Source organism: Myxocyprinus asiaticus, chromosome 40, assembly GCF_019703515.2.
Source record: "Myxocyprinus asiaticus isolate MX2 ecotype Aquarium Trade chromosome 40, UBuf_Myxa_2, whole genome shotgun sequence".
NCBI lineage: Eukaryota > Metazoa > Chordata > Actinopteri > Cypriniformes > Catostomidae > Myxocyprinus > Myxocyprinus asiaticus.
In genome coordinates this window covers 34,592,650-34,613,800 of record NC_059383.1, presented here as the reverse complement: position 1 = coordinate 34,613,800, position 21,151 = coordinate 34,592,650, and the positions used below count along the sequence as shown (strand labels likewise).

General features: G+C 37.1%; 1 protein-coding gene across 3 annotated transcripts in view; it reads right to left on the bottom strand.

The window, feature by feature from the left end:
• Positions 1-21,151, bottom strand: part of LOC127430761 (tyrosine-protein phosphatase non-receptor type 13-like) — a 101,954-nt gene that overhangs the window by 48,992 nt on the left and 31,811 nt on the right. For all 3 annotated transcript variants that reach the window (XM_051680784.1, XM_051680785.1, XM_051680786.1), the window contains exons 3-7: positions 19,757-19,923; positions 19,297-19,362; positions 18,778-18,963; positions 15,056-15,149; positions 9,035-9,595 (exon numbers count right to left, since the gene is read on the bottom strand). In XM_051680784.1, coding sequence (XP_051536744.1) covers positions 9,035-9,595; positions 15,056-15,149; positions 18,778-18,963; positions 19,297-19,362; positions 19,757-19,923 — 1,074 coding nt within the window. The remainder of the gene's footprint in view (positions 1-9,034; positions 9,596-15,055; positions 15,150-18,777; positions 18,964-19,296; positions 19,363-19,756; positions 19,924-21,151) is intronic.

Sequence of the window (21,151 nt, the reverse complement as noted above, 5' to 3'; positions counted from 1 at the left end):
TGCTCTACACTTTTACCCCACATTATATCTATACAAAAACCCAGTGAGCAAAAAAATTACCTGGTGCCATAGGAAAAGAGAGTTAACAACCAGTACACACCACAAAAAAAGATACACACCAAGCAAAACACAAAAACAAACATGCACACAAATTCTACCAAGGTTACAATGGAAAATGCTGCCCACACAGTGCAGTTAACAGAGCCAAGTGGGAGTTTAGCAGGCATTGAGTCACACACACACACACACACACACAGTATTATCAAACTGGCTCGTGGTAACATCTACAATATAGGTGTGAGAGCACGTCTACTTAAAGCCTCCGAGGGCAAGTTGGGAACAGCCGCATTATACAATGTCTGCATGTGTGATTTCTCTCTGTTCAGATGCAGTAATTCATTATACAGCTCTTTTTGTAGTAAATAAATCTATGACTGCTGAAAGATCGAGTGCATTAGGGAGCAGGAAAGTGTGTACAGATTACGTCCTGTCATGCAAATCAATTTCCTGCTGCGTTTCACGGCACTTTGCAGATGTGCGATCATTCTGGAAAAAATGCCTCTAGACTGATGCCAACCACAAGCTGAAAGATAGTGATGGATGAGAAACCTTGTGATCTGTCAAACAAAGGTGCAATAATTTTGTTGACACCTCAGCAGTGAACGCTGTACTCTTTCAAATGTTGTCAATAATGTTTAAATGTCAAATCAAATTTATTTTCATAGTGCTTTTCACTACAGACGGTGTTTCAAAGCAGCTGTGCCTGAAATTATGCTATAACAGAAAATTAATGAATACAATGCCAATACTAGTTATTTATGTTTAGAACTATTAGTGATTAAAATTAGTAAACTAATTAAGTGTTGTGGGTCAATGGTTAAACAAAATGATTTTGTATGAACTGTTAGTTTTAGTGTTAAAGTCCTTGAAGTCATTCCAAATTAACTGAGGAAATACACGTAGATGCATTGTCCTTTGATTTTGGCCGATGAAGGCATTTGTTAGTGGTTAATTCATTTTCTATGTAGTTTAAGAGAGTGTTGTCCCTCCTTTGACCAAGATGATATAGGTATCATTCAGTGAGGAGCATCGCAGTCTGGCTGGAAGCGTATGGCAGGTAATTTTGGTCAAGTCCATCCTGAGGCCATGCTTCAGACAGTAGTTCATGAAGAATCCCATGTCTTTGAGTTTGCATCAATTCATCCTCTGTGAAGTCCATCTTAGTAGAAATGTTCAGAAAAATAAATTCACACACAAGAACTTGTTCTTAGTAAACTTGGTAACTCAATAAAACTAAATTAATTTCCGGTTTGCAGCTTTAAAGGGATAGTTTACCCAAAAACTTATTTCCTGCTTTTGTGAAAAAAAAAAAAAAAAAAAAAACACAAAGAAATGGTGCCTTGATCCTGTCTTGGAAAAAAATAAAAATAAATGCTAATTCAGATTTTTTTAATCTTTCATAAAATATTGAGATTACATAGATAAAAAGTCATAATTGTGAGAAATAGTCACAATTGTGAAATATAAAGATGCAATTGTGAGACAATGTCGCAATTACGAGAAATAGTCGCAATTATCAGATATAAAATCGTAATTACAAGAAATGAAGTCTCAATTGTGAGATACAAGGTTGCAAATTACGAGATATAAGTCATAATTGTAAGATATTAAGACGCAGTTATGAGAAATGGAGCAATTGCGAGATACAAGATCGCAATTATGAGAAATAGTCACACTTGTGAGATATATAGACGCAATTACGAGAAAGTCACAATTGTGAAATATAAAGACGCAATTATGAGTCACAACTGTGAAATATAAAGACGCAATTATGAGTAATGAAGTCACAATTGTGAGATACAATGTCGCAATTATGGGAAATAGTCACAATTGTCAGATATAAGTCGTAATTACAAGGAATTAAGTTGCAACTGTAAAATACAAAGTCTCAGTTATGAGTTATAAGTCACAATTGTGAAATTTAAAGTCTTAATTAAAAGATATGAAGTCACACTTATGAGAAATTAAGACGCAATTGTGAGATACAAGTTAGCAGTTACGAGAAAAAGTCCCAATTGTGAGGTATATAAATGCAATTACGAGAAGGTCACAATTGTGAAATATAAAGATACAATTACGAGAAATTGTCATAATTGCAAGAAATGAAGTTGCAATTGTGAGATAAAAGGTCGCAATAACGAGAAAGTCACAACAGTCAGATATAAACTCATAATTACGAGAAATGAAGTCACAATTGCGAAATACCAGGTCGCAATAAGAGTCACAATTGTTAAATATTAAGGCGCAATTATGAGAAATGTCTTGCAGTCGCAATTTGAGAGACAAAGTCACAATTATGAAAAATGAAGATGCAAATGTGAGATACAAGGTCACAATTACAAGAAATAGTAAACATTTTGAGGTATAAAGACGCAATAACGAGAAATGAAGTTTCAATTACTTTCACAAATGCAAATGAGTCCTATGGACAACTTTTATGTTACTGTAATGGTGCCTTTGCACTTTTGAAGCTGGACAACCCACAGACAGTGTCCATTCACTTTTATTGTATGGTAAAGTCTGGATATTCTGCCAAACATCTCCTTTTGTGTATGCCACGGAAGAAAAACAAAACACATGGGCTTGAAATGACCTGAGGATGATCAATTTTGGGAGAACTATCCCTTTAACTTTTAAAAATGCTAACTTTAATCACCGAAGTCCAATAGATGGCAGGAATTAACAAGCACTTAAATTCTGGATAGTGTCTTGGACAGTGAAACATCTGCAAATGAAGGGTAAAACAGATGTCTGTTGGATCTACATCGACTCTTGTTGAGTCTAAAAGTATCGGGTCTGCCAAAAGTGGACAGCCTGAGAGGATCTCAGATGATGTAACTCAGAGGAGCTCAGAGGAACAATTAGTTCAGGTGGACAGGTCATACACATAAACGCCACCACAGGATCTTCTGCCAAAATCTCTTTTCATACAGCAGAAGGCCACATTCACGCTTATTCCTACATTTTCCTTTTCCCAATCCTACATTCTCTTCAACACTTCCTCATATTCCTAATCTCTCTCCAGTAATTGTTCTTTGAAATCTCAGAACATTTTTATTTCTTATTGGAGCCATTTTAACACTGGATAGTGATTTTTAATAAAAACTGTTCATTGCAAGGATTCATACCTGTGAATAGAAATCTGCCTCAGCAGTATCTAAGAAAGCATTTTTAAAATCCTCATCTAGTAATAATAAACAACTGTGATTGGCTCGTCCTGGCCAGCGCTTAACAGTTGCCACATGACAGCACCGTCTACACGCTGTTTCTGCAACGTTACAGACCTCTGGATAATAATTCACACCTGATTTTTAACTATACTGAAATTTTTTTTATAACCATTTAAATAAAAATGGACCTAAGATAATAAAATGCTGTTGCTTGGTGCCCCCCTGGACATGGTGCCCCTGGGCACGTGCCCAATTTCCCATATGGTTAATCCAGCCCTGCTCCTCTGATCTTGATGTTCAGAGTCCTGGGACAGTTAGGAGTCAAACGTTGGTGATTATTGCCACTGAAAGTCATAAATGCTAATAGATTTCCACTTAAAACAGGAAAAAGAGAAAGACCAAGGGATTAATGAGGTACAGTAATTATAATTTCAGCATGATTCACAGAAACAGGAATTAACGCCCTGTTTGATTCACCTTTAAAATTAGCTCTTAGGGTGACAGAAAACACAGAAGCTCTGCTGCTTTGTTTTGCCCAGTAAAGCATTGGTTTTAAGTGGTGGGTCAGCGTTTTACCAGAAAAGACTAAGTCAAATCTGTTGTTCTTCCTGACAGTACTTAAATATGCATGTAGTGAGATGCAATGAGATGCTCTAGATGTGTTGCTAGAGGGTGGCAAGCAAAATATTTATCAGCACAGCATTTTTATACTGGCTACATGCAGGTTTGTGTTTCATCTGTGTGCTTTATGGTCTTATTCTTTCAATTACTGATCAAATGTAGAAGACAGACAAACGGCCTCAGGGTCAGTGGTTTTTCAGCAAACACCCCCTCTGAGATACTTTTCAAATCTACGCCTTCTCTTTTATGTTGATCTATTGTTTCATAGTCACAAGCCTGTAACAAACTACAAACACAGTCTTATAGGGATATATATAATGTATTTTTTACATTTTTTTAATAAGGTCCAATTAGAAGTTTAATAAAGTCCAAATTCAGTTTTTCACGACCATTTTCCACCTACTCTCTGGCTCTTAGAATTAAACATGCAGTTGGTGCTACTGTGCCTTTTAGAAGCCAGGAACAGCACAAAGACTTTCTCACAGTTTTCTTTTATCATTAGTTCTTCTGGTGTTAAAGGAACAGTTCAACCAAAAATAAAAAAATCTGTCACTTTCAAGCTTACATTTTTTTGTGTAAATACACACCTGAGATGGCATGAGGGTAAGTAAATGATGAGAAAATTATCATTTTTGGGTGAACGATCCCTTTAACAGAAGCAGTACGGGGGTACAAAAATTCATCATTTACTCAATTTTAAAATAGTTTTTCCCTGCAATTCTGAAATGTTGTATGTAGACATACTCTTAACATTCTCAATGCAAAGCTCCCTCCCAAACCCACCCAAAACATTTATGAAAACTTAAAGTTATAGGTAAAACAGTAAAAAGCCCTTTAAATGTAAAAAAAAAGAAAAAAAAAGAAAAGAAAAACACACAACAAAAAACACAAAAAACAAAGAGAGGGTGGAAATGGTCATGTAAGGGTAAACTAAAACTGCTTTTGGTGCCAAAAAAAAAAAAAAGAAGGCTAACATTATAATAGACTACAGGGAACAAAAATACTACAAAAAGTGTAGAATACGGCAATTTTTTTTAGAGGGGTCATGACATGTGGAATCAAATTTTCCTTGATCTTTTGACATATAAGAGGTCATTGTACTATACAAACATACTGTACTTTTCAAAACTTTAAACATCTTCCTCATTGCAAAAAAGCATTTTTTGAAACCAAGCTGCCAAATTGACTCGTTCACTACTTCCTCCACATTGTGATGTCACACTGTGGTACTCATTTGCATCTGACCACCTCCACAACAACACATCAAGCCTACTTTACCTTATCACTTCCGTAGCCCCACCCAGCAGTGTTGAGCAGTGAGATGGCAGGTCAGTCGAGAGCTGAGAGCCAATCATACCAGTGGGCGTTTACTGTCAAGTCTTAAAGGAGAGGGAGCACCAAAACCAAAATATAAGTGAACCTCAAGGAACATGTTAAAATAATAAAAAAAAAAGGCATGTCATGACCCCTTTAAAGACAACAGCCCCAGACAGAACTGCTTAATGGTTCAATGAGCCCAAGCAAAGCTGGACGGACTGGGAAAAGAAAGTTTTTGGTTCGGAGCACAGGCTGTGGTAAAAATAGCAGCCAATCAGCTTTTGGGCTCAGTTCGGGCCAGGCCGGGTTGAAAAGTCTGAGGTTTATTATTATGAAGAGAAGCTTCACTCCATCCAGATGGAGGCCAGGTGAAGGACACATGAATGTGGCACATATGACTGCATAAAAGTTTGAAGAATTTAAACTCTCTTCAAGATCCCAGGCAATAAAAAATTTGAGTTTTGTGGCTTTTAGTCCATGTCTGTTAGCTTTGAAAACATCTGTATGCTAATGTACACTTAACAGTTGAAAACATGTTCTTAAGGAAAATGGACCAGTCACCATAATGATTACTCATCTTGCACTCATGGCATATGCAATTAATTTTTCCAATAAAATGCTCTCTAGAATGAGAAAGCCATATGCCTTTAAATAGTAAAAGCAAGTATCAAATCATGGTTCACATGGTAAGGGTGTCCAACTTCCCATTTCCCAACAACGGAAAGCAAACTGTACTCATCAAGCCATTTCACATGGTCTTTAAGGAGGCAATAAGACACTGATAAACATAGAAACAAAGATACACATAGGGTGACAGAAGGATAGATGTGAGAGCAGTGGAAAGTTTTGAATGAAATGCAAATGGAAAATGGTGTGAAAGCACCAGAGAGTAAAAAGCTTGCAAAAGTATGTGATCTGTGAAGGGCTAGAATTAACCATCTCTCTACTTGGTTCCAGGAATCTGGAGCCCTCAGTCATAAAGAATCTGGCAACACACAGTATGCGTAGAAGCCACGCAAAACACATCCATAACTTTAAAATTCATTCCCTCACACATGTATAGATATACACACCTCACTTTAATGCTGCAAGATGTGTGACTTTTATTGCTCAGTAACTCAAAGTATAAGAGCAGGCCATTCATAAATCTATCTGATCCTAAAAGTTCCTTTTTGAACACACAGTTCATTTGTTGCATTGAACAGTTGCATTGTACAATTAGTCACAACTGGTATCTTGTATAAATAAACTGTGGTTTTGACCTTATGTTAAGCAAGGTTGTAGCTGTCACTTCAACTTAGATTTAACATTTGGCTTGAAGCCTGAAGAACAAAATACTTATAGCCACACAACTGGGGCTGGTGGAATTTGTTTCTGTAACTTTCACAGCACTATGTTAATCTACAGGCATAATTTATCATGGACTATACAGGGGTTAATAGGAATACTGTCAATACTGGCTCTGTTGACAAGCATCTAATGCATGCTGTCAATTACCACAGAAACCAACTGACTCATCCCTCAAAAACAAAACAAAACTGTACATAAACAGAAATGCACATACATGCACAGACTTCAGTTGTAAGTACTGTACAACCCATCGCTTTTTTTCCATACTCATCTATTATTGGTGCAACTTTTTCAGATAAACCTGCCCCAGAAGGCCAATGTGTACTTCAGTTTTCTTTATACTGCTATGTTTCTGCACGAGGTCAACTGATAGTGGATTTTGCAGATACGATAACTTAGGTGGTTGAAAAGGCTGATAACCGATTAATCTGCCGATAGTTTTTAAAATTGACTTCTAATTTTTTTTTTTACATTCTATAAATTCCTTAAGTCTTTCCTTCCTATTACGGGCACAGACACTGAGTCTACAAGAGTCCAAAATGAATCAAATCCAAGCAGTTTATTGTGCAACCAAAATCCCAATAATAAGATTTGGTGCATAACGCAGGACACCTGGAATACACGTACCTATTTTTAAATGTCGGAGACTTGGCTCTGTTACAATCCTCTATATTTAAGTATTTACCAAATTAAGCTTTTTATAGCCTTCATTCACTAGATTGTTGGCAAATATTGATATAGATTTTTGCCGATAACCTATTAGTGGTCGGTTGATATGGGTTTTTTAATGGCCGATGCCGATATCCAGAGAGCATGGTGGCCGATAGGCCGATACAATTCCAATATATCACACAATTTAATATAGTAAATAACATAAATATAAAATTGCTAAAAAATAATAAACTCTTATTTAGCACTATATATACTAAATTTCACACAAAACTAAAAAATCATTTTGTATTTTAAATGGTAGATAGCAGTTTCTTCAGATTTCTGTTTAGTCATCAAATTTTAATCATTTATTTGCACATGAAGAAATTGTTAATATATTAGGAAGGAGGAAATAACAGTACACACAGTAGACCAGCAATCATGGGATGGCATGTCCACGTTGGCAATCGCATTTTCTCAAAAAATACAGAATCAAACCAATTGTACATACAGTACATAGTGAATAAGACATTTACTTATAGCACAAGTGAAGTGCTTTTACCTTGGGATGCATCTGAAAATGTAGGCAGATGACTTGCTACCTTGCTCCCTAATCAGTTAATGTCTTTACTGACCTCTGTTTTGAAAGAATGGAACTCCTAAGGAAACTGGTCTCTGAATAGTTTGAAAAGCACCTTATTTTCATCATACCTACATATACAGCGAATGCAGCCTTGAAGTGGCACTCACGCGCTCGTGCGGTTCAGCGCGAGCCTCAATCTCCTGACAGTTTAAACGGCCTAGATCGCCTGCTTGGATTGTCGTCATGATTTGTGAACCAGAAGATCTTTTGATCCTGATACTGAAGTTTTTTTATTCTGGCTGATAGAATACACGCTCCAGAGGAAGATATTAGATGGGCGCTCGATGGGAAGAAAATGCTAGATTTTCGTGAGGTTCGTGAATGACATCTGTTTAAACAAGATAAATGTATATTTGCAAATTGTATATAATACAAGTTTTATTGATATTTGCCTTTTATCATTAGAAAAGTTACATGGAACTGTTGAGGAGAGACTGTTAGAATAAGTGCTTCAGAGGTAAATAAATGAGCGCACCCCATGATGTTGGATCTGCTCAAGTTGTGTGAGGTTGGTTTATTACATCTGTTTAAATGAGATATGCGCATATTTGCAGACTTTATATGATATTAGTTTTATTGATATTTGCCTTTTTATCATTAGACAAGACAGTTAAAAGTTACAGGGAACTGTTAAGGAGAGAGAGGGAGAATTAAACAGGCGAGAACTTTAACATTAGAGCTCAAATGTGTCTGCATATCGGTCGACCACTTTAACCTATAGTTCCAAAAAGCAACTATCGGCACAGATTAATCGGTAAAACTGATATATCGGTCTACCTCTAGTCTCTGCTACAAAAATGTTGTCCTCTGCAGTCTGTCTGCATGCAGCCCAGTTTTTCTAGGCACACGGACAGCATCTTTATGTGCTATCTGCGCATGCACCTGGTGTGACTGTACTAAAGTGTATCACAATGCAGTTGTAGTGTGCATGCGCTGCATGCTTCCGTACAGGCTCACAGTCATACAAAGTATACTTTGAAAGGTTAGCATGCTTGACGTAACGGCATGCAGAAAAATACTTTCGCCTTAAACAACACAAAATAATCTGTGCTTGGTCATTTTATGTTTATATTTTCCTTTCTAAGTGGGCAGCTCATTGTCAGAATAATTTGTAATGTAGACCAGACTTCAAAATAATTTGGCTATCCAAAACTACATCACCCTTGAAACCTGCCTCATTGGGGGAACATATGGATCACTCAACATCTAAATCAGTACTCACCATCCATGGCCTGTTTGAGTGCCTGCAATTTCTTGTGCTTCTCCTTGATCCGGTCGTAAGCACTGTTGAACGGCGACCCCACAGACTGGCTCGAGTGGTGATGGGCTTTCCGCACATCCAGGCTTCCAAACTCAGAGTAACGAGAGTCTTGGCCCCTTGTGGATGACTTGTGTCTACCAGCTGAGTGAGTGGTCAAAGCACTGCTGCCTCTCCGGGCATCATCCAGGGCCCCAAACTGGAGCATATGTGGGTCGAGGCAGGCCAGGTCTGCTGAGGAAGCCCAGCTCTTGTTTCTTTGATGGGGGAGAGAACGCTGGTCTACTTCCTTGGGTCGGCCACGTTGTTGCTGAAGTTGTTGTTGACGTTGGTGGTAAACTTTGGCTGAGGTCTCGGACCCTGCTTGGTACTCTGATGGGGGGTACTGAGAGAGACCCTCGTCCGCACTAACAATGTCCTGGATAGGGAGAGAGCCCATAGAGCGACTGAGTCCGCGGTTCAGGTTTGCCTGCTCCTGGGTCCGGGCTCGATAACGCTCCAACACACGATGGGCTGCACTTCGCCCTAGGATGAAAAACACAGGTACCAAAAATATACTCTAAAGTTAAACATTTAAGGGTTGAATACACAGCATGTGAACTTGCATAAAAAGTGAAGTATGAATCTAATCGACTTTTTCAGCTTGAATATTATGTTGGCTTGTAACATACCCTTCAACACATCATAGCATGTCCTAACCAGATGCAATGCAACAGCATGACACACAATAAAATGTATCTTTTCCATGTTAATCAGCGGTTTAGTCCCCAACCAGCCGCAACGGCAAGAAGCTACAGGACATTCTATCGATGGTTTGGTTTCTATTTGTGCGTTGTTGCACCAGGTAGCTCTGTCCGCTCGCTGTGAACTCTCATTAGTCCAAAATCCTTCTCATAACAGTACATTAAAGTCGTCATCCCACTAGATAACAATACATTAAGCCAGGGTCTAACTAGCCGGTTCAAAACAACTCAATTTTGGCCAAGGGTGGATTATGTCTCGATTTAGGACACAATGCTAGGCTGATTATGTTTTTTTCCAAAATCCCCAAACAAAGACCAAAATGATCCATTTGAACTCCTCCTATAGCTCTCAAGCTACATCCACCAAACGTGGCACATACCTTTAGACTGTTCTGACTTGGTGTGCTATGAATTTCAAACTGATCAGACTTGTGATCAAATATCCCAAAAATTCTAATAGACATTCACAAAGGTTCAAATGGGCCAACTGTAAAAAATTCAAAAGTAAACATATTTTTGTCTGTCTGTCTTTCCAACAGTTGGGCAAGTAAAACCTTCAAACTAATTTTTAAAGTCAAACACCTACAACAACCAAACACCACAGTAGCCACATTACAAAACATCCTGGCAACCACCCACAACACCCCAGAATCACAGTGGTGACTGTTGCATGGGTAAGCACTAGGGATCCTCCGATCAATCGGCCACCGATTGGTATCGGCTGATATTCACGTCCTATGACCCGATTGGTGATTGGTAATTTGGCCGATCGCATAAACCAATCGCTCATGTTGCAAAAGACGTGCAGCTCCTTTAAGACTTCAGCAGCACTGTTATGGTATCACGGAGTGTGGGGAACACTGGCATTGTGTTGTAATACAACAAACTTGATTCAGCCGTTAAGAACGATGCAGTGGGAGAGGTATGGCAAATATGAAAAGTTTGCGTACTGTACTGTTAATGTGGCATTTCACACATGACAAGGCAAAGGTAAAACAGCGCGAGCTGTGAAACGGTCCTTATTATCGTTCATGGCGGCAGCTTCTCGGTCTCCGACAGGCATAGGCATCTCGGTAATAGCACGAGTTACAAGACGAGGTGTTATTCAAACATCTTCATTAAATATCTCCCGATGAAATGGCATTAACAATAGTAGCACCTGTAGAGTCCAGAAACATGCACTCTTTCTCCACTTTCCTTTCATCTCTTGCCCTCATGAGAGAGCGCATATTTCCCTCATTAATATTCAAGCAGCAACAAGTGAAAAATTAACTATTAACACAATCATCCAACTAAATGAAAAGGCAGGGAAGGAATTTATAAATATAATGATTCTTTATACAATATTAAGATACCATAATATAATCCATTAAATATAATGCAAAAATAAAATAGAAATAAAATAAGGAATAATAATAATTATATGAAATAATAACAATGAATCAATAACCAAAAATATCACTCTTAGTTTAATTGCACCAATGGGTTATCAGTTTGTCTTCATCTTGACACGAAGCTTCATTTTTATAGGGCTGTCTATCTTAATATAGAGATTTTGTTAGCCTATACTTGTTTTAAAGTCTTATATAAAAAAAAAAAAAAAAAAAAAAGCTTTTTTTAATAAGCCTTTTAAACTTTTTGTCAGCAAAAGCTAGGCAAAGTGATATTACTAGTAAGAGGAAAATTCAATTAATAGTGACAAAGTGCAGACAGCTTACATATAGCCAGTTATGACAAAGATCCTGATAAAAGGTGAAATGATCGGTATCGGCCGATCAGGTGACAAGAAGATCGGTGATCGGCTGTAAAAATCCTGATTGGATCATCCCTCTGACAGGTGATATTTTTTTTAATACTTGTTGTTAACCATGTTGTCTTCGAGGAGAATTTTACTGGATCCCCCTTGTCTGGGTCTGAGATTAAAATGAACCCTAAATGGCTGCAAGAAAAGAGGGACAATAGATGTCTTCTAGTGTTTACGAGATTCTCTAAAGCCGCTCTGATTTCACCCTGAGCTTCCAGCGACACGCTTGTTAGCCACGCCAATTCCAGTCCATGTCAGTCAGAAAGACATGAATGTTCCACATGTTTTAGTTTTCAGGGACTGTTTAAGCAATGGACAACTTGACGAGAGACCTTTCCTCTTGGGTTCCAAAAAAAAGTTCAGTATATCGTAGAGGCAAGGACAGAGCTGGTGCAACTTCAAGCCTTTGATGAAGAGTGGCATGTTAAAGTTAATACACTCACTGAAACAGGGGCCTGGGTAGCTCAGCAAGTAAAGACGCTGACTACCACACCTGGAGTCGCAAGTTTGAATCCAGGGCATGCTGAGTGACTCCAGTCAGGCTTCCTAAGCAACCAATTGGCCCGGTTGCTAGGGTGGGTATAGTCACGTTGGGTTAACCTCCTCGTGGTCACAATAATGCGGTTCTCGCTCTTGGTGGGGCGTGTGGTGAGCTGTGCGTGGATGACGCGGAGAATAGCGTGAGCCTCCACATGTGCTAGGTCTCCGCGGTAACGCGCTCAGCAAGCCACGTGATAAGATACGCGGATTGACTGTCTCAGACGCGGAGGCAACTGAGATTCGTCCTCTGCCACCCGGATTGAGTTATGTTTTAAGGTTCCAAACACATTCTCTTGACTCTCTTTCTCAATCTGCTTTTTTCGTTGTCTGTTGTTTTATGCTTTGTAGATTTATGATGTGCCAAACACTGAATGAGAACTACTCTTTTTTTTTTTCTTTTTTTTTCTCTTTTCATGTCTTCACTCTCTCTGTGTTCCTCTCCCAACTTTCCACCTCCCTATCCATTTCTTTCTCTCTCCATCTATCTATCTATCTGTTTCTCCGTCTTGCCCTCTCTTCCAGGCCACTTTCAAAAGCACAGTGTGCATAGAAAAGAGTCTGAACTGAAACTAGACAAGCATCACCACAAACCAAAACCAGAGCATTTCATTTTGGAAAATATGACCGAATCTTCCCATTGGTTTCATTGGTGCTACAGCAGTTCTTCACGGAAAACAAAAAATGTGGCTGCTTATGTAACTGTGGCATGGCATCAATCAGTGATGGATATTTCTCAGGGTTTTTTTTTAAAGAGTGTTCTGTAGAAAACTTTGTTTTCATGCTGTGGTATCTGGCAACACTTTGGGGTCATGATGGGAGAGGACAAGCTTGCCTAAATGGTGACTCATTTCACACTGGTTTATTTTTATGTCTTCATACAGATGGAATAAAACCTCAGCAGAAATGTAATAACTGTAGTATCAGGCATCTCAAGCTACGCCATTGCTGTCATTGTTGTCAATAGTGAAATTTGAATTTTATTAGTTATATGAAGTTTGATATCTTTCAATATATTCTATTCAAGGCCTACCTAGCTATGGGTTTAGTGCCTCTGGAGTGCCCTGCAGCCATTAGATATCTGTATTTTAAGTCAAATTTAAAAAATGTCATTTGTATAGACTTGCTTTTATTACTTTTTGAATTTCAGTTTTTACCTTGTGTTGTACTGAGTGTGTTTTGATTTTATGTTTAGTGAAGCACTTTGTGCTAAATTGCTAAAAACTTCTATAAAAATAAAGTTATTATTAGGGTCAGTTTTATGACAAATTTTTGTCCTGATTTATTAAGTTATTTATAAATTATTTAAAACGCAATTCACACAAAACAATTACTCTACACCTCTACAATGAACAAGTTTTCAATTTTTAAAGTCATTTTTTATATTTTAAAGTCAAAAACGTCTAAGTGGTAAATGTTCTAAGAATAATAATAACTCAATTAAAGTCTAGTAGAAAGCTGAAATTCTTGATATTTTGGCATAAGAAGTAGCCATATATATAAATATAAATATATATATATATATATATATATATATATATATATATATATATATATATATATATATATATATATATATACACACACACACACACACACACTCAAAACTTCATTATATTTGCAGAAATATTGTTTACTAAATATTTTGTATTAACGGTAAGTTGTGTAAATTCACATGTATTCAAGGTGTACGGAAAACACTTAAATACATTTCACTTGATGGTTACACCACTTGATGTTATAATGCTATAGTATTTTTTATTTTATTTTATTTTTTCAAAAAATGTATGAAACCAACATGGACATAAATATAAAAAAAAGATTATGAACTCCAAACGTTAGAAATAGATTTTTTTTTTTCTTCTTTTTTTTTTCTCTTAATTTCTAAGTTTTATGATCTCGGACAACCTTAATTGTCAACAACCTATTTGCTGTCTCAGTAGGGTTTGTAATGCTAATATCAAGTGTTTTTTATTGAGAAAACTAAAATCAGCTCCTAAAAAACACTGGATGTGAAGGAAACAATTTAACTCCAGAATAATAATTTAACTAAATAAAAATCTTCAAAATCTATGATCACTTTAGACAGTAGAAACCATCTATTTCACACATGTACAGAGAAATTTCCATACTGTGAGCAACATACTGTACACACTGCATAATGCACAACTATTACGAGAAGTATGCTATTCCAAACATAGCTGAAGTCTACAAAATCAGCACATTTGGGGTATTTCATAAAGCAATTCTCCAGAACCAAAAAAAAAAAAAGTACAAATCACAAAATCTCAAAAATATTTCCCCAGAACCTGAAATCTCGTGATTATCTGAAAACTCCTCCAGCAATCTTTAGTTTCAGTTTTGCACTTTCATGCACTGTTGCTGGTGCTGTTCTGGCTTGTCTCCTGTGACGGGAGGGATCTTTTATTTCTTCTGTTCTGATAAGCACTGACCCCTGAAGGGCCAAATCAGAATCATGTCAGTACTGAGCCCTGCTTTGTTTACATTCTGTGTCACTTGCTTCAGAACTGGGTCAATGGTGTAATATGAGTCAGCATGAATCGGTGCACTTCATGGTTTTCAAACAATCATCACCAGCATTATTAGGTAGCATAATCACACTGAAAAGTTCACGTTTATTAACAGGGACTCCAAGTGTATGGTTGATGAAAAGACAACAAAAAGGACGGGGAGTGTATGAGCATGTATTAGCATGCCTAAGTGTTTAGGTGTGCATGTGGCCCAATGTAAGAGCTTTGTACTGGGCTTTCAAAAAGAATGAGACAGAGAGAGAGAGAGAGAGTGTGTGGGGAGGGGGGGGGGCACGTTTTAACTATCTAACAATACCAAAAGTTTACCTGTGTGTGTGTGTGTGTGTGTGTGTGTGTGTGTGTGTGTTACCAGCGGGCAGGCCTTTCCCTCGTAGACGTTCACGAATCTCTTTACTTCGCTCAGGAAGGGACTCTTTTTCAGTTTGAGACAGGAGACCGTCCAGCTAAACACATACAAATACAGAGAATAAGAGAGACACAACTTGACCGAAGTAGTCACAGCTTAAGGGATAGTTCACCCAAGAATTAAAATGCTGTCATCATTTAGGAAAACCCCAGGCATCCACTCACAGGATTCGTCATCAATAATCACAAGATGGTATCCCTACTGGACTACTTGACATTTACTTCCCCAGTGTGGAATAAAAAAAAAAAAAGGTATGTTATGTAGAAATTAAGACAAGAGAGAGGTCTGTTCCTGGCAATATGCTCATTAAGTACCACTTTGTAATTAAACTACTGGGGAGCATGCCACAGAGGAACAGGAATGCAAGAAAACAAGCACAGGAAAAACCGTTAACTACCTTTTAAATTGAAAGCTCTTTTATAGGGCTAGGCGGAGCAGAGGCATTTCAGTTAATAGAAACAGTGTGTTTACATGTTTGTGGTAAAATGTTATACTGTAAAGGTCTGAAATCGTGAACAATACAAGCATTTAAAAGGCTGGAGCAAGGGACAGTGAGTGAGTGGGGGAAAGTACAAATACTCAGGTTAAGTCAGTGCTTGAAGTGGGTGGGTACTCACTTGCAGTAACTGCACTTCTCTAATTTAGTCTACAGAGTACCGGCAGTTTTACTTGAGTACCACCACTTCTCAGAGTCTCTCTGTACGATGTAATGTGATGTCTTTCCGAGCGCCCTCTGCGCAAAACTCAGTGGTGAGTTTAACAACACTCAGCACGTGCAACAGCATTAGTGGTCGTCAAGTGATCCGTGGTCCAGTTCCAGACCAGCACGCATATGTTTAAGCTGGTCTGGCCATAGTTCAGTTACACTCTTCTCCGAAACATGAACCAGCAACTTTTAGGTGCGCACATTTTATCGTGTCTTATTCACTCAAATGTATTTATGCAAATTGTTTAGCTGCTGGGTGCAGTCAAAACTACAGACAAAAAACAAAAGTCAAAGCTGTTACAGAAGTGATGTCAGCTCATATGCACAACCCTTTTTCACAAAAGTTAAATTGATTATGAAAACCGAAGTTTCAAAGAAAATATACTGAAAATGAGCTTTTTATCCTCCATTATTTTCTGTAGTGCTCGTAAAAATATCCTGACAGTGTTTGGTTCTACATACAGATGTGTGTCAGCGTTCATAATCCTGAACATCATCAAATCAGTTTGTTCACCATTTCTAATGATTATTATCTACACAAGTATCCGTCTCCTGTGTGCAAATTCATGTGTGCAAGATAAGGAAAGTCTAATTTTGCCCTCACTGAATGGGAGGATAATACAAATTTAAAAAAGGAAAAAACAGACATAAAGCTCTTTTTCAGTTTTAGGCTACATTTATTTTATGTAAAAAGAGTTCAACATTAGATTGCCATTGTTCCCTTATGCGTGTTGATAGTCAAAGATACAGACTTTAGCAGGTCTATATATTCTTTCTCAGTTTTCATAAACAATAAGCCTACATTGCATGTTTTTATTTTCAAAGTAAAGCTAATCAAAGCCTATTTGTTATGAGGTCATATTTGTTCTTCAGCCAGATCTTAAGAAGGAATTTATGGCCAGACCTTGAAAGTGTTATTTAAATAAGTCTTTTAATGTAAATGAACACATTATTAACAGTTCTGTTTTTACATAGTTACAATAAAAGTGTTAGGTAAGATAAATATGGAAAAAAAAAAAAGTTTGGCCCCAGTTCAGTTTATAAAACCCCAAGTTTATTTACATTGTCTCAGAGTATATATACCCCCTCAAGAATTTGTATTGTGTGATTTGCTTCAATAATGGTTATAATAACTTAATTTAGAATGTGTACAATAAATAAATACCCAAACCCTTAGATTTGTTAAAGATTTGTATTTGTTAAATTCTTTCATATTTACAGTGTTTTCTGAAGTTAATATATTTCATAATGTATGACTGTAATTTTAAATATTCATGTATTTACACATTTATTACACATATATATATATATATATATATATATATATATATATATATATATATATATATATATATATATATATATATATATACACACACATATACATATATATATATATATATATTTTAGATAGATAGATAGATATAGATATATAGATATACAGAGATCAGCCACAACATTAAAACCACCTGCCTAATATGGTGTAGGTCCCCCTCGTGCCACCAAAACAGCACCAACCCGCTTGAGATGCTATTCTTCTCACCACAATTATACAGAGCGGTTATCTGAGTTACCGTAGACTTTGTCAGTTCAAACCAGTCTGGCCATTCTCTGTTGACCTCTCTCATCAACAAGGCATTTCCATCCACAGAACTGCCGCTCACTGGATGTTTTTTTTTTGTTTTTGGCACCATTCAGGGTAAATTCTAGAGACTGTTCTGCGTGAAAATCTCAGGAGATCAGCAGTTACAGAAATATTCAAACCAGCCCATGTGGCACCAACAATCATGCCACGGTCCAAATCACTGAGATCACATTTTTTCCCCATTCTGATGGTTGATGTGAACATTTACTGAAGTTCCTGATGCGTATTTGCATGATTTTATGCACTGCACTGCAGCCACACGATTGGCTGATTAGATAATCGCATGGATGATTGTTGGTGCCAGATGGGCTGGTTTGAGTATTTCTGTAACTGCTGATCTCCTGGGATTTTCACACACAACAGTCTCTAGAATCTACTCAGAATGGTGCCAAAAACAAAAACATCCAGTGAGGGGCAGTTCTGCTGGCGGAAATGCCTTGTTGATGAGAGAGGTCAACAGAGAATGGCCAGACTGGTTTGAACTGACAAAGTCTACGGTAACTCAGATAACCGCTCTGTACAATTTTTTTTTTTTGTTTTGTTTTTCAAATGGTCAAATGGTGTAACCATAAGAAAACTTCTCAATAGTTGTGATTCAAAAATTCATGATATTTGTAAAAATAAATAAATAAATAAAAATTACCTTGAAAAATAATATTGGAAAACTTTTTTGTAATTAATAATTAAGTTGTAATTAACTGTACAAGCTGTTGTACACTCACATGTATTCAAGGAGCACGTAAACTATTTCAGTACCTTTTACTTGATGGTTACACTACTTAACATTAAATCTTTTTTTTTTTGTTATGTTTCCAGGTCTGGTTGTAAGAAATCTCTTAGTTGCAAGTAAAGAAAACAATGCCTTACAGTTATAAAATAGGCTTTTCTTAACTTAAGTGGCCTCACTTTGTTTCTAAACCCATAAGCCTTTCTTTCATTTGAGGAACAAAAAGAACACAAAAGGAGATATTTAATACAATGTCCAAGCTACATGTCCCTGGTCACCATTCACTTTCATTGTCATTCTTTTTTATTTTTTTTTCAATGAAAGTGAATGGTGACCAGGGGCTTCTTGCAACTGGGCCCTGCCCTTTTAAAGGCTAAACATAAATCTTAAAAAAAATAAATAAAAAAAAATTGGGGGGGGAAATTATTTTGAGAAAACATGACTCATTTAAACCCCTGGACCTTGGAGGAAGTTCCTTAGAATGACTTTTAGTAGTTGGTCATCAAAAACAAAAGAAAAGCAAATAGGGGAAAAAAAGGAAAGTCAAAGGAAAAAAAGCAATAGGTCATGAAAATGAAGACATGTACCTGAGAGAGGCTGCCAAGAACGAGCCTCACAAGTCTTCTGATGTAGGAAAACGAAGGATCACAGTTGGAGCTGCGGATGTGAGTGCTGCAGGTATCCAGAACTGAGCGTATGGATAGTCGGGAGAGAGTCGAATCATCACACATTTTGAGCAGAATACTGTTTAGGTGCTCGCCTAGTTTCATTGGCTAAAACAAACACATTGAGGTCAGTAAAAAGACCTTTGAGACCATAAAAGAAAGTTGCTAAACCTTTAAAGGTATAGTTCTCCCAAAAATGAAAATTCATCTTTAGACACAAAAGGAGCCTCAGTCACCATTCACTTTCCTTACATCTTTTTTTAGTCATGCAATGAAATTAAATAGTGACTGAGGCTGTCATTCTGCCAAACATCCACTTTGGTGTTTTACAAAAGAAAGAAAGAAAGTCATGCAGGTCTGAAACAACATGAGGGTGAGTGAATTATGACACAATTTCCATTTTTGGGTGAACTATCAGTTTTAATTTCTTGACGGACTCACCTGACTCTGGGGAATCTCGTAGTCAGTCCCCCAAAACAGTGTCATGCCAAGTGAATACATGTGCATCTAATTTAAAAAGTAAAAAAAAAAGAATTGAGATGTTATGGCACGTAAAAGTAAAGAATTTAATGTTTCAATTCCCCACTAAGACAGTAAATCAACAGGCAGCCTTTTCATAATGGCTGGGGGCTTATTATCTGTAGATTAAATATAAATGTAAATTAAAAAAGGGCTATTTAAAAAAAAATTGGTGTTCAGAGAAATGTTGACTGCATCAGCGAATACTGAGATCACATTTTATTGCTCAAATAGTGTGTACTGTCAAGTACAAACAAATTACTGAGAATACACAACTCTGTTGAACATCCCATTGAAAAGAACACACAAGCACTGAAAAGCTTATTATAAACATACACTTTATGCACAGCTTGTCCCCAGATCATCAAAATTCACACTGTACCTTTTCCATATCAGAAAGTGAGGAGAGATTGAGGCCCTCCAGCACCTCTGGGGCAGTAAAAGCCCTCAGGTCCTTCTGAGTAATGTTCTCATCCGTGAAAGATATGTTTCCGGAAGGCATGAGCAACAGTGACCATGGAGAGATGATGAAACCCAACGCAGATGGATCTGTGGAGGATGAGGTACAACAAACTCACTAAATAAACATAAGTAATACCATCAAGTCTTGGTGTAAAGTGAGAAAACAGACTGATTCAAATATGGTTCAAACTCAGTTTGAATTATGCTTAGTACAATCTAAATAAATGTCAGTGTACTGTACCAAAAACCCAGATTGCCCATATTACAAACATACAATTTAGTTTTGTATAAACAAATAAGCTAAGCAGGTGTACAGTGATGCATCCTTAGAAAAGTCGTTGACAGATTGAATTCAATTAAAAAATGGATTATTATGAACTGTAGGCCAATGATTGGCTTATGTTCAATAATATGGAAATAAACAATATACTGCCTTATAAAACCACTTTTTGTATTGTCTTTTTAATGCTTTACTCGACTGCCACAATAATGCATTTTAATTATCAGAATTATATATATATGTATATACAGAGTCACGTGAAAAAAAGTGCACCCTCCTTGAATTCTATGGTTTTACGTATCAGGACATAACAAAAACAATCTGGTCCTTAGCAGGTCTTAAAATTAGGTAAATACAACCTCAGATGAACAACAACACATGACATATTACAATGTGTCATGATTTATTTAACAAAAATAAAGCCAAAATGGAGAAGCCATGTGTGAAAAACTAAGTACACCCTTACTGCTTCCTTAGGAATTAAGAGGCTAAGTAGTAGCCAGGTGCTGCTAATCACATGCCCTTGATTAATTGATCATCAGCAAGTGTGACCACCTCTATAAAAGCCGAAGTTTTAGCAGTTTGCTGGTCTGGAGCATTCAGGTGTGTGTTAACACAATGCCAAGGAGGAAAGACATCAGCAATGATCTTAGAGAAGCAATTGTTGCTGCCCATCAATCTGGGAAGGGTTATAAGGCCATTTCCAACTATTTAAAGTCCATCATTCTACAGTAAGAAAGATTATTCACAAGTGGAAAACATTCAAGACAGTTGCCAATCTTCCCAGGAGTGGACGTCCCAGCAAATTCACCCCAAGGTCAGACCATGCAATGCTCAGAGAAATTGCAAAAAAAAAAAAAAAAAACAAGAGTTACATCTAAATGACTAATTGACAGTACAATTAGAAAAAGACTGAACAAGTATGATTGTTTGGAAGGGTTGCCAGGAGAAAGCCTTTTCTCTCTAAAAAGAACATGGCAGCACGGCTTAGGTTTGCAAAGTTGCATCTGAACAAACCACAAGACTTCTGGAACA